A 14,577-nucleotide genomic window follows, 5' to 3' on the forward strand; every position below is an offset into this window, starting at 1 on the left:
ATTTCTGCCTTTCAAGCAGGCAAGCATCAAAGGAAAGTCTTTGTAGTGCACAAGACCCTGCCTTTCTTGCCCTGACCCCAGACACACTCCAGGGCATTGGAGACTGCTTTGTGAAAGGACATGCACAACCCTTTTCATGTGCAAGTGTCAGCTCCTCCATCCATTGTAACCCAGGAAGACCCATCAGGATATTCAGGGCACACTGCAGCTCCCTATGTGTCACTGTCTAGAGTGAATTCACAGGCAGGACAGAATGGGCAAGCTAGAAAATGCCCACTTTTTAAAACTGGCATTTTCATACTGACAATTTAAAAAACAACTTCACCAAAAGTATGGATTTTTAAATTGTGAGTTCAGAGACCCCAAACTCCATATCTCTATCTGCTCACAATTGCACTCAAAAGATATTTCAAGGCAATCCTCATGTTAATCTTCGGGAGAGATAGGCCCTGCAATAGTGAAACACGAATTTAGAAGTATTTCACTATCAGGTCATTGAAAACATGTCCTACCTTTTAAATAAACTGCCCCCTGTCCATGGGGCTGCTTGGGGCCTACCTTAGGGGTGTCTTACATGTAGTAAAAGGGAAGATTTAGTCCTGGCAAGTGGGGACACTTACCAGGTCGAACTAGCAGTTCAAAACTGCACACACAGACACTGCAGGGTGGCACAATCAGTGCTGTTGCTCTACATTGCATGGGAATTTGTTTACAGCACCGTGAATTCCCAGGACTGCTTCAAGGCGCACAGAACCATTCATGCACTGTCACACCCAATCACAATGGGCCTGTTTTCTAGCTCAAAGGCCCCCCCCCCCATTTTTTAAGAAGTAGTGAACGAAGGCCCTAGAAGCATCCCTGTTTACATGTAGCACAGAAAGGCGAGACTCTTAATCATGACACCTGGCTGTCAACTTTCACAGAAACCTCGACATCATGGAAAAAGAGTTGTCATTTTACACAAAACGAACAATACTTTACACATCCTGACTCATTAGAATGTGTGTGGTAAAATGTGGAAAAATATGGCCAATAGTGGTGATATGGAATGTGCTGGCCTTATAGTACTGCTTCATATACTCATAGATGCCTTCTAGAATGGGAGTACTACTTCAGTTACTCATAGGTGCCTTCTAGAATGGGAGTGCTACTTCACATACTCATAGATGCCTTTGAGAATGGAAGTACTACTTCATATACTCATAGATGCCTCTAGGAATGGAAGTACTACTTCACATACTCATAGATGCCTTCGAGAATGGCAGTGCTACTTCATATACTCATAGATGCCTTTGAGCATGGAAGTACTACTTCACATACTCAGAGATACCTTTGTGAATGGCAGTGCTACTTCGCATACTCATAGATGCCTTCGAGAATGGAAGTGCTACTTCATATACTCATAGATGCCTTCGAGAATGGAAGTACTACTTCACATACTCATAGATACCTTTGTGAATGGCAGTGCTACTTCGCATACTCATAGATGCCTTCGAGAATGAAAGTACTACTTCACATACTCATAGATGCCTTCGTGAATGGGAGTACTACTTCACTTACTCATAGATGCCTTTGTGAATGGGAGTACTACTTCACTTACTCATAGATGCCTGTGTGAATAGAAGTACTACTTCACATACTATTGGATGCCTTCGTGAATGGGAGTGTTACTTCACTTATTCATGGATGCCTCTAGATTGGGAGTACTACTTCACTTACTCATAGATGCCTTCGAGAATGGGAGTACTACTTCACATACTCATAGATGACTACAAGAATGGGAGTACTATTTCACGTATGCATAGATGCCTACATAAATGGGAGTACTACTTCACTTTCTCATAGATGCCTACATAAATGGGAGTACTACTTCACTTGCTCATAGATGCCTTTAAGAATGGGAGTACTGCTTCACATACTCATAGATGCCTTTGTGAATGGGAGTGCTACTTCACTTACTCATAGATGTCTTCTTGAATGGGAGTACTACTTCACTTACTCATAGGTGCCATTGTGAATGGGAGTAATACTTCACTTACTCATAGATGCCTTCGAGGATGGGAGTACTACTTCACATACTCATAGATGCCTTCAAGAATGAGAGTACTACTTCACATACACATAGATGCCTTTGTGAATGGGAGTGCTACCTCACATACTCATAAATGACTTCGAGAATGGGAGTACTCCTTCACGTATGCATAGATGCATTTGTGAATGGGAGTACTATTTCACATACTCATAGATGCCTTTGAGAATGGGAGTTCTCCTTCATGTATGCATAGATGCCTTTGTGAATGGGAGTACTACCTCACATAGTCATAGATGCCTTTGAGAATGGGAGTGCTACTTCACATACTCATAGATGCCTTCGAGAATGGGAGTACTACTCCATGTATGCATAGATGACTTCGCAAATAGGAGTACTACTTCACTTACTCATAGATGTCTTTGTGAATGGGAGTACTACTTCACATACTCATAGTTGCCTTCATAAATGGGAGTGCTACTTCATATACTTATAAATGCCTTCAAAAATGGAAGTACTCCTTCATGTATGCATAGATGCATTTGTGGATGGGAGTACTACTTCACATACTCATAGATGCCTTCATAAATGGGAGTACTGCTTCATGTACCCATAAATTCCTTTGTGAATGGGAGTACAACTTAATATATTCATAAATGCCTTCGAGAATGGGAGTACTCCTTCATGTATGCATAGATGCCTTTGTGAATGGGAGTACTACTTCATATAGTAATAGATGCCTTCAAGAATGGAAGTGCTATTTCACATACTCATAGTTGCCTTCAAGAATGGGAGTACTACTTCATGTGTGCATAGATGCCTTTGTGAATGGGAGTACTACCTCACATAGTCATAGATGCCTTTGAGAATGGGAGTGCTACTTCACATACTCATAAATGCCATCGAGAATGGGAGTGCTACTTCACATACTCATAGATGCCTTCGAGAATGGAAGTACTACTTCACGTATGCATAGATGCCTTCGTGAATGGGAGTACTACTTCACTTACTCATAGATGCGTTCCTGAATGGAAGAACTGCTTCATGAACTCCTAAATGCCTTTGTGAATGGAAGTACTACTTCACATACTCATAGATGTCTTCGTGAATGGGCGTACTCCTGCACTTTCTCATAGATGCCTTCATGAATGGGAGTACTGCTTCATGTACCCATAAATTGCTTTGTGAATGGGAGTACAACTTAATATATTCATAAATGCCTTCGAGAATGGGAGTACTCCTTCATGTATGCATAGATGCCTTTGTGAATGGGAGTACTACTTCACATAGTAATAGATGCCTTCAAGAATGGAAGTGCTATTTCACATACTCATAGATGCCTTCAAGAATGGGAGTACTACTTCACGTATGCATAGATGCATTTGTGAATAGGAGTACTATTTCACATACTCATAGATGCCTTTGAGAATGGGAGTTCTCCTTCATGTATGCATAGATGCCTTTGTGAATGGGAGTACTACCTCACATAGTCATAGATGCCTTTGAGAATGGGAGTGCTACTTCACATACTCATAGATGCCTTCGAGAATGGGAGTACTACTCCATGTATGCATAGAAGACTTCGCAAATAGGAGTACTACTTCACTTACTCATAGATGTCTTTGTGCATGGGAGTACTACTTCACATACTCATAGTTGCCTTCATAAATGGGAGTGGTACTTCATATACTTATAAATGCCTTCAAAAATGGGAGTACTCCTTCATGTATGCATAGATGCATTTGTGGATGGGAGTACTACTTGACATACTCATAGATGCCTTTGTGAATGGGAGTGCTACCTCACATACTCATAAATGCCTTCGAGAACGGGAGTACTCCTTCACGTATGCATAGATGCATTTGTGAATTGGAGTATTATTTCACATACTCATAGATGCCTTTGAGAATGGGAGTACTCCTTCATGTATGCATAGATGCCTTTGTGAATGGGAGTACTACCTAACATAGACATAGATGCCTTCGAGAATGGGAGTGCTACTTCACATACTCATAGATGCCTTCAAGAATGGGAGTACTACTTCGCGTATGCATAGATGATTTTGTGAATAGGAGTACTACTTCACTTACTCATAGATGTCTTTGTGAATGGGAGAACTTCTTCACTTACTCATAGATACCTTTGAGAATGGGAATACTACTTCACATACTCATAGATGCCTTCATAAGTGGAAGTGCTACTTCAAATACTCATAAATGCCTTCAAAAATGGGAGTACTCCTTCATGTATGCATAGATGCATTTGCAAATGCGATTACTAATTCACATACTCATAAATGCCATCAAGAATGGGAGTGCTACTTCACATACTCATAGATGCCTTCGAGAATGGAAGTACTACTTCACGTATGCATAGATGCCTTCGTGAATGGGAGTACTACTTCACTTACTCATAGATGTGTTCCTGAATGGAAAAACTGCTTCATGAACTCATAAATGCCTTTGTGAATGGAAGTACTACTTCACATACTCATAGATGTCTTCGTGAATGGGCGTACTCCTGCACATTCTCATAGATGCCTTCATGAATGGGAGTACTGCTTCATGTACCCATAAATTGCTTTGTGAATGGGAGTACAACTTAATATATTCATAAATGCCTTCGAGAATGGGAGTACTCCTTCATGTATGCATAGATGCCTTTGTGAATGGGAGTACTACTTCACACAGTAATAGATGCCTTCAAGAATGGAAGTGCTATTTCACATACTCATAGATGCCTTCAAGAATGGGAGTACTACTTCACGTATGCATAGATGCATTTGAGAATGGTAGTACTATTTCACATACTCATAGATGCCTTTGAGAATGGGAGTTCTCCTTCATGTATGCATAGATGCCTTTGTGAATGGGAGTACTACCTCACATAGTCATAGATGCCTTTGAGAATGGGAGTGCTACTTCACATACTCATAGATACCTTCGAGAATGGGAGTACTACTCCATGTATGCATAGATGACTTCGCAAATAGGAGTACTACTTCACTTACTCATAGATGTCTTTGTGCATGGGAGTACTACTTCACATACTCATAGTTGCCTTCATAAATGGGAGTGCTACTTCATATACTTATAAATGCCTTCAAAAATGGGAGTACTCCTTCATGTATGCATAGATGCATTTGTGGATGGGAGTACTACTTCACATACTCATAGATGCCTTTGTGAATGGGAGTGCTACCTCACATACTCATAAATGCCTTCGAGAACGGGAGTACTCCTTCACGTATGCATAGATGCATTTGTGAATTGGAGTATTATTTCACATACTCATAGATGCCTTTGAGAATGGGAGTACTCCTTCATGTATGCATAGATGCCTTTGTGAATGGGAGTACTACCTAACAGACATAGATGCCTTCGAGAATCAATCAATCAATCAATCAATCAGTCGCATTTATAAAGCGCGCTACTCACCCGTAAGGGTCTCAAGGCGCTGTGGGGGGGGGGGGGTTCAATGCTCGAAGAGCCAGGTCTTGAGCTGCCGTCTGAAGTGAAGGTGGTCTTGTATGGCGCGAAGGTGGCTGGGAAGGGCGTTCCAGGTCTTCGCTGCTAGGTAAGAGAAGGACCTGCCTCCGGCAGTGGCTTTGCGAATGCGTGGTACGGCTGCCAGGGTTTGTCCGGTCGAGCGTAGGGTGCGAGGAGGAGTGTAGAAGGAGATGCGGTGGTTGATGAGTTCTGGTCCGCGGTTGTGCAGGGCTTTGTGTGCGTGGGTGAGGAGTCTGAAGGTTATCCTCTTGTTGACTGGGAGCCAGTGGAGTTTCCTCAGGTGTCCGGAGATGTGGTTGTGGCGGGGTATGTTCAGGATAAGTCGTGCAGCAGCGTTCTGGATTCGTTGTAGTTTCCTCTGTAGCTTGATGGTGATGCCGGCGTACAGAGCGTTCCCATAGTCCAAGCGACTGGTGACGAGGGCGTGGGTGACGGTCTTCCTGGTGTTGGTGGGGATCCAGCGGAAGATCTTGCGGAGCATGCGGAGGGTGTTGAAGCATGCTGAGGTCACCGAGTTGACCTGTCTGGTCATGGAGAGGGAAGAGTCCAGGATGAAACCGAGGTTGCGTGCGTGGTCGGTGGGTTGGGGAGTGCTGCCTAGGGCAGGAGGCCACCAGGAGTCGTCCCAGGCGGTAGGTGTAGGGCCGAGGATGAGAATGGGAGTGCTACTTCACATACTCATAGATGCCTTCAAGAATGGGAGTACTACTTCGCGTATGCATAGATGACTTTGTGAATAGGAGTACTACTTCACTTACTCATAGATGTCTTTGTGAATGGGAGAACTTCTTCACTTACTCATAGATACCTTTGAGAATGGGAATACTACTTCACATACTCATAGATGCCTTCATAAGTGGAAGTGCTACTTCAAATACTCATAAATGCCTTAAAAAATGGGAGTACTCCTTCATGTATGCATAGATGCATTTGCAAATGCGATTACTAATTCACATACTCATAAATGCCATCGAGAATGGGAGTGCTACTTCACATACTCATAGATGCCTTCGAGAATGGAAGTACTACTTCACGTATGCATAGATGCCTTCGTGAATGGGAGTACTACTTCACTTACTCATAGATGCGTTCCTGAATGGAAGAACTGCTTCATGAAATCATAAATGCCTTTGTGAATGGAAGTACTACTTCACATACTCATAGATGTCTTCGTGAATGGGCGTACTCCTGCACTTTCTCATAGATGCCTTCATGAATGGGAGTACTGCTTCATGTACCCATAAATTGCTTTGTGAATGGGAGTACAACTTAATATATTCATAAATGCCTTCGAGAATGGGAGTACTCCTTCATGTATGCATAGATGCCTTTGTGAATGGGAGTACTACTTCATATAGTAATAGATGCCTTCAAGAATGGAAGTGCTATTTCACATACTCATAGATGCCTTCAAGAATGGGAGTACTACTTCATGTGTGCATAGAAGCCTTTGTTAATGGGAGTACTACTTCACTTACTCAGATGCCTTCGTGAACAGAAGAACTGCTTCATGAACTCATAAATGCCTTTGTGAATGGAAGTACTACTTCACATACTTATAGATGCCTTCGTGAATGGGAGTTCTGCTTCATGTACCCATAAATTCCTTTGTGAATGGGAGTACTACTTAACATACTCATAAATGCCTTCATGAAAAAGAGTACATTTTCATTTACTCATACATGCCTTTGTGAATGGAAGGACTGCTTCATGAACTTATAAATGCCTTTGTGAATGGAAGTACTACTTCACATACTCATAGATGTCTTTCTGAATGGGAGTACTACTGCACTTTCTCACAGATGCCTTTGTGAATGGGAGTACTGCTTCATGTACCCATAATTGCCTTTGTGAATGGGAGTACCACTTCACATACTCATAAATGTTCTTAGTGAATGGGATTACGACTTAACATACTCATAAATGCCTTCGTGAAAAGGAGTACATTTTTATTTACTCATACATGCCTTTGTGAACTGAAGAATTGCTTCATGAACTCACAAATGACTTCGTGAATGGAAGTACTCGTTCACATACTCATAGATGTCTTAGTGAATGGGAGTACTGCTTCATGTACCCATAAATGCCTTCGTGCATGGGAGTACAACTAAACATATTTACAAATGCCTTCGTGAAAAGGAGTACATTTTCATTTACTCATACATGCCTTTGTGAATTGCCCCCTCAGTGTGGTTTCCACTCCATCTGGTGCAATATTTCTATACATTGTGTTTAAGCAGGGTGGCTGCATTCTCAGTGTCAGCCCACCTCCTGCAGATGGTTTAGCTGCTCTCAAAGTATTGCTGTAGACCTGATGACGTGCAGGTAATGCAGATCACCACACGGTCAGTATACCTGGTCAAGGAGTTCTCCTGCCACCATAGTGTCCATGCAGTAGTGAAGGTAGTACTGCTATGTCACACTTTCGGCATGCGAGGTGCAGGTAGTACTGCTGCCACCAGGGGTTCAGTATAGCCGGTGCAAGAAATACTGCTGCCATCCCATGTGTCCAGGTAGTACTGCTACTCATTGTGCAGGTAGTACGGCTGCTGTCATGCTAACCTTATGCATGATGTAGGTCGTACTGCTATGTCACACTGTGTGCCTTGTGCAGGTGTAATTGCTGATATCACACTTTACATATGCCTTGTGTGCTGTCATCACATTTTCGGTGCATGTGGCGCAGTGTTTGTCTTCATTTCGAAAGCTGGTTCTACTGTGCTGCAGATTATCATAAGGTACTGACTTATAATTCAGTGAGACATTTGTGATTTGTGATACCTGGCATCAGTCCTCCAACAACCTGGTGTACTCAGATCCTGAAAACATCCCACACAGGGAATCCAGACCAAGGGCCAGATGTATCTTCACGGCCCTTTGCGATTCGGAAATAGAGATTTTTAAGAAATCGCTATTACGGACTCTCAAAGCGCCATGTATCACATTTGCGATTCGGTGATTTCTTAAAAGTCGCAAATGCTATTACCGAATCGCAAATTGCCATACCGGCCCCATTCGCAGCATGTAAGGTGCACACATGCCAAAAGGGCATGTGTGCTTTACATGTACAATTTAAAAATGCATTTTAAATGTATTTTTACATTTTGCACATGGTTACCACCAAGTTCAACTTGGTGGTAATTAGCGATTCCTAAATGCCCAAATCGCATCAAGGAATTGCTTCTTACATGTGCTAAGGAATCGCAAATAAGGATTCCTTATTTGCGATTTCTTAGTTAGAGAGTCGCAATTTGCGACTCTCTAAACAGGGTCGCAATTTTAAGGAATCTCTATTTTAGCGATTCCTTAAAATTGCGTTCAGAATGTATTTCATACATTCTGAAATGGCTTTTTGCATTCGCAAACGGGCATTCGCACTGTTTGCAAATGCAAAATGCTTTCATACATCTGGCCCAAGTCTCACGAGAGACCAGGATTGAAATGCTGCCATCACAGTATCCACACAAATGGGGCACGCAGCACTGCTGCTGCCACACTCACTGCATGCCTTCTGCAGGTAGTAATCCTGACATCACATTTTATATGTGCACTGAAGGAAGTACTGCTGCTGCCACACTCACTGCATGCCTTGTGCAGGTAGTAATCCTGACATCACATTTTATATGTGCACTGAAGGTAGTACTGCTGCTGCCACACTCACTGCATGCCTTGTGCAGGTAGTAATCCTGACATCACATTTTATATGTGCACTGAAGGTAGTACTGCTACTGTCACACTCACTGCATGCCTTGTGCAGATATTAATCCTGACATCACATTTTATATGTGCACTGAAGGAAGTACTGCTACTGTCGCACTCACTGTAGGCCTTGTGGAGGTAGTAATCCTGACATCACATTTTATATGTGCACTGAAGGAAGTACTGCTACTGTCGCACTCACTGTAGGCCTTGTGGAGGTAGTACTGCCGCCCTCACACTGTTGGTATGCATGGTGCAAGCACTACTCCTCCCGTCACATTGTCTGTGTGTGTGGTGCAGGTACTACCGGTGCCATCACAGATTCAGTATTTGTGATGCAGGTAGTACTGCTGCTGTCACACTGTTAGTATGCGTGGTGCAGGTAGCACTTCTGCGGTCACACTGTCGGTATGCGTGGCGCAGGTAGCACTGCTACGCTCACACTGTCGGTATGCGTGGCGCAGGTAGCACTGCTGTGATCACACTGTCGGTATGCGTGGTGCAGGTAGCACTTCTGCGGTCACACTGTCAGTATGCGTGGTGCAGGTAGTACTCCTGCCCTCATACTTTCAGTACTGTTAGCTGCGGTCACACTGTCAGTATGCGTGGCGCAGGTAGCACTTCTGCGGTCACACTGTCGGTATGCGTGGCGCAGGTAGCACTGCTGTGGTCACACTGTCAGTATGCGTGGTGCAGGTAGTACTCCTGCCCTCATACTTTCAGTACTGTTAGCTGCGGTCACACTGTCAGTATGCGTGGCGCAGGTAGCACTTCTGCGGTGGCGTGGCGCAGGTAGCACTGCTGTGATCACACTGTCGGTATGCGTGGTGCAGGTAGCACTTCTGCGGTCACACTGTCGGTATGCGTGGCGCAGGTAGCACTGCTGCGGTCACACTGTCGGTATGCGTGGCGCACGTAGCACTGCTGCGGTCACACTGTCGGTATGCGTGGCGCAGGTAGCACTGCTGCGGTCACACTGTCGGTATGTGTGGCGCAGGTGGTACCGTTGCCATCACAGTGCTCACACAAATGGTGCAGGTAGTACTGCTGCTGTCACACTGTTTGCATACACCTCACGTAAGTAGAGTTACTACATGTCTGTACATCTGGCACGCGTGCACTGTTGGTGATGCACTGACACACTTTGGAGTAGATGTACGGTAGTGGGTAGTAACTGTGCCAGACGCTACATAGCTGCTGATCACGACACCAAGACTGGCTGCTCATTCTGTGTGACTTCACTGACTTGGCACTACGCCTACTTGGAAAAGGTTCTGCACCTTCTACATTACGGAGCCTATAGCGATTACCTTCTTTTGGTGTGGACACACCCGGCACTACGCTGCCCCTCATGCTGTGGTGTTGCCACACGGAAGCCTACAAGCACACGAAAACCCCAAATGCCTCTGCATATAGGCAAGCAAGACTCCCAAAGGCCTCCCACCAGTCCTGAAGGTTTCCCAAGTGCACAAAAGTCCAAAGACTATATTAGAGACACCACCTTAAACAAGTTCAACACGGCATAGGTACTCCATACAATAAGCTATGGCTGTGCTCCCTAGGGCTCTGACCTCCATCAGAAGACACTGGACAGAATTCCTAAGATACATTCAACAAACCTCAGATAGACCAAGAAGTCACCTATTGTAGGACCCAACACCACTGGATCATCCACCCGACAACGCTTCCCACACAGCGCCTTTCCAATCACATTGATAAATCATCTTTTCCACACACACATGCCCTTACACCCTCCTGCACCAAAGCAGTGTAGTCCCTGAAGCAGTGCCCACCAGGCAACACCCACTACACACCACTTTCAACAATAAACGCGCTACAATCAACTATTATATATTTAACAGTTTCCTGTTGTTTACCACAAAGTCTACAATATCTATGTTCAGCTTCGATATTGTACAATGCTCCTGCTAAATCCATTAGTGGCAACTGAGAAACCATCCAACCACATATTCCATAGATCGCATGCAGTATATTGGAAATTTCAAACCAATCATATCCAACAGGCAGCAGTTCTAGGAACATTTAATTCTCAAATTATGAATATGTTCCTTGCATGACCACTCCTGCCTGGCCCTTTTAATAGTGGCTTTCAGTGAGGACAGTGGTATGAAATCGTTTGTAGGTACACTTGCCATAACCCGAGCCCAATCACTTGCCATCTTCACCAAAGGGGTATTAATGTTGTGATCCTAGAACATCTATGACACAGACATTCAGTGCCAGCAGAGTGAGGAGCAACATACAGTGTCTCCAGGGGCGCCTCCTCCGCAATGGTGGAACAGTGTTACCCCCTGGCTAAAAGCCAGCAGATGATAAATAAACCTTGCTATTGTTTTTTCGTCATAATTTCTCATCTGCTGGCTCAGACAGCCGTGCAGGGAGAGGCCGGGGGAAGGGGAGTGGAGTGCAACTAAATGCGCATGTGCATTTGGCCAGCTGTCTTAGGCCGGCCAGACACACATGGGCACTTAGGTTTCTCCCATCCATTTGTGTTGCACAGCCAGGCTGGAGAAACTGCACAGACTCCCATGCAGTGTCTGAGCGATAGTCCAATCCGCTCAGACCAATCCTAGCACTGCTCTCATGCCAGGTTTAGCATGAGAGCAGCGCCACGGTTGCTGGGGAGCTTGTGCTGGTGTCCCAAGGACTGCTGGGACACACTCAGGAGTTAGTGTTTTTTTTAAATTGTTTCTCCCTTTCCCGTCGTCCTCCTCCCTTGACATTTGCGGTGCTGCCACTGAGTGTCTCTCTCTTCTCTCTTGTCCCGTCACCCTTTCCCCCGTTCTATGGTTAACCAACATACTGCCATTGTGTATGGTTGACTATGGATATGGAGAAGTGTGGAAACATCCATTACTCCCGTTGGATCCGGACTTAGGGCCAGATGTACGAAAAAGGCAATTTGCGACTTGCAAATTGCGAGTCCCTGCGACTCGCAATTTGCAAGTCGCAAATTGCTATGCAGTACGGTGTCTCAGACACCGACTGCAACTCGCAATGGGGTCGCAATGACCCACCTCATGAATATTCATGAGGTGGGTCGCAAATTCCGGCCCCATTGCGAGTATGGGCACTCGCTAACATGGAGGCCTGCTGTCGTCAGCAGGCCTCCATGTTAGCGACCTGCTTGTCAATAAAGCAGGTTTTTTTTTTTTGAAGTGTAGCCCGTTTTCCCTAAGGGAAAACGAGCTGCACTACAAAAAAAAACGAAACCTTCATTTCTGCATTGGGATACGCGTTTTGCGACTCGCAAACAGCAAATTTTGTCGTTTGCGAGTCGCAAAACGTTTCGTACATCTGGCCCCTAAGTGCTTTCTGACACTTAATAGTCTTCCTATCCGCTGTGTTGACTTTTGCTAAGAATTGCAGAGATGTTTAAATGGCCATTTCAGGTCAAGTACATGAAGAGGAATAGAATGAGTATTAGGTGATAAGAGTTAACCCGTCAGCAGTTGCCCTTTAATAGGATCAAGTCAGTCGCAGTTGGTGTGGACCTCAAAAGACAGAGCAGAGACCTTTTAAGGCATGGACCAAATGGGCAAGTGGCCGGGGCCCCCATCTTTCTTAGGGCCACCTGGGAAATCAAACTTTCTTTATATCTAGCTCACTTATGTCTATTCCCTTATCTCTGCTCTCGGCCTATCTCTACCTCTGTGTCGGTCTCTCTTTGCCAGGTGGCATCTTAAGGATTTTTTTGGGGGGGCATGCAAAGATATGTTTCAAGTGTCTTTGTGTGAACCCCGCTTCTGAAAGTTTGCCTAACATCATATGGCCTTCAATTAGCAGAAAATGGGTAGTAACATTATGAACGCGTACTGGGGGCCCCAAAAATCCTTAAAGCGACACTCAGAGAAGCCTTAAGTCAAATGTGATGTGACCTTTGCAATGCAACCTATTATGAGAAGTTCTTGGGAACATTTAGCAATCAATCAATGAGAAGGTTTGTCGAGAGCTTCTGGTCACCCATGAGGGTATTTAGGTGCGGTAAACGATTTGTAATTAAAATTAAGGGATCCACTCGTAATAGCTTTAGACATATAGGGCCTGATTACAACTTTGGAGGAGGTGTTAATCCGTCCCAAAAGTGACAGTAAAGTGACGTATATACCACCAGCCGTGTTACAAGTCCATTATATCCTATGGAACTCGTAATACGGCTGGTGGTATATCCGTCACATTTGGGACGGATTAGCACCTCCTCCAAAGTTGTAATCAGGCCCATAATTTTTCACAGAAAATGTCTGTTTCCAAGAAAGAGAGCTGTGAACTGACATTCTCACTAACTGTACCATGCCACACCATCAACTGCACATCGCATCATAGCTGTTTACCTGGCTAGCCAGGCTGACTAGGAAATAACCAAGGAGAAAGTAGACCCAATATGGATAGTAACTGATGAACTGTTTCCTGCTTACAGTGCACCGTGAAGGTAATCACACGTGGAAAATAAATTCAAAAGTCAACCATACAATACATCACAGGAGGAACTATACCATCCGATCCAATATATATGTCAATGTAATTGAACAGTGCCTGGACAAGAATCCAGCTGTGCCTTTATATACGCAAATCATCTCTAAAGACAGGGTCCACGTTTCTCCTTCTGGGTAAATTTTTGTGTTTCTCTTTAGATCCCCAGGTCTCTGGGACTACAGAAGGAAGCCTACATCTTTTTATACAGACTAGAAAGCAATCTTCATGGGCACAATCTTCATAAACTGGGCAATAGACAAACCATGACCCATCCCAACCAAAAATATCAAATCTCTTCAATACACCAAACACATGACAAATATCTTCAGCAGGATCAAACAACTTATTTTTCTTTCACATTAAGCAGACACCTAATAAATCTGTATAAACCACATGAGACAAATACAAACGAATGAGGGACATTTTGGTAAAAGTAAGAAAGGGCTGCCCAGATTTAAAAAGTGCTTCGGTGCCACAGTGATGGTAGAAGGCACTATACATACCCTGATCACATAACAAAATATGTTGATTTTAATAAAGTTTTTTACAGAATGAGCTAGGAGGTATAAACTAAAAGCTGGCCTCAGGCAAGGATGCACTTACAGGTTTCAGATCAAAATGATATAATCTTCTTACCTTCAAACTTTTTCTTTCCACAGTAAAATCCAAACAATGAAAACCCCATGGTTTCCCACAACTACAGATCCATGGAGTTCCTGAAGTAAAAAAAAAGGTAATTTATTTATTTTATTATGTATTTATTCAATCATTTTATAGCCAGAGCCAGTTAAATTATGCACCAATACCGAATCAAATTATGCGGCATGGATGACAATTATGCAGCAC

At 43.9% G+C, this 14,577-nt stretch overlaps 1 protein-coding gene across 3 annotated transcripts in view; it reads right to left on the minus strand.

The window, feature by feature from the left end:
• Window positions 1–14,577, minus strand: part of LOC138263029 (phospholipid-transporting ATPase ID-like) — a 490,165-nt gene that overhangs the window by 300,494 nt on the left and 175,094 nt on the right. For all 3 annotated transcript variants that reach the window (XM_069212438.1, XM_069212444.1, XM_069212431.1), the window contains one exon: window positions 14,368–14,447. In XM_069212438.1, coding sequence (XP_069068539.1) covers window positions 14,368–14,416 — 49 coding nt within the window. In that variant the 5' untranslated portion in view covers window positions 14,417–14,447. The remainder of the gene's footprint in view (window positions 1–14,367; window positions 14,448–14,577) is intronic.

Source organism: Pleurodeles waltl, chromosome 1_1, assembly GCF_031143425.1.
Source record: "Pleurodeles waltl isolate 20211129_DDA chromosome 1_1, aPleWal1.hap1.20221129, whole genome shotgun sequence".
Lineage (NCBI taxonomy): Eukaryota > Metazoa > Chordata > Amphibia > Caudata > Salamandridae > Pleurodeles > Pleurodeles waltl.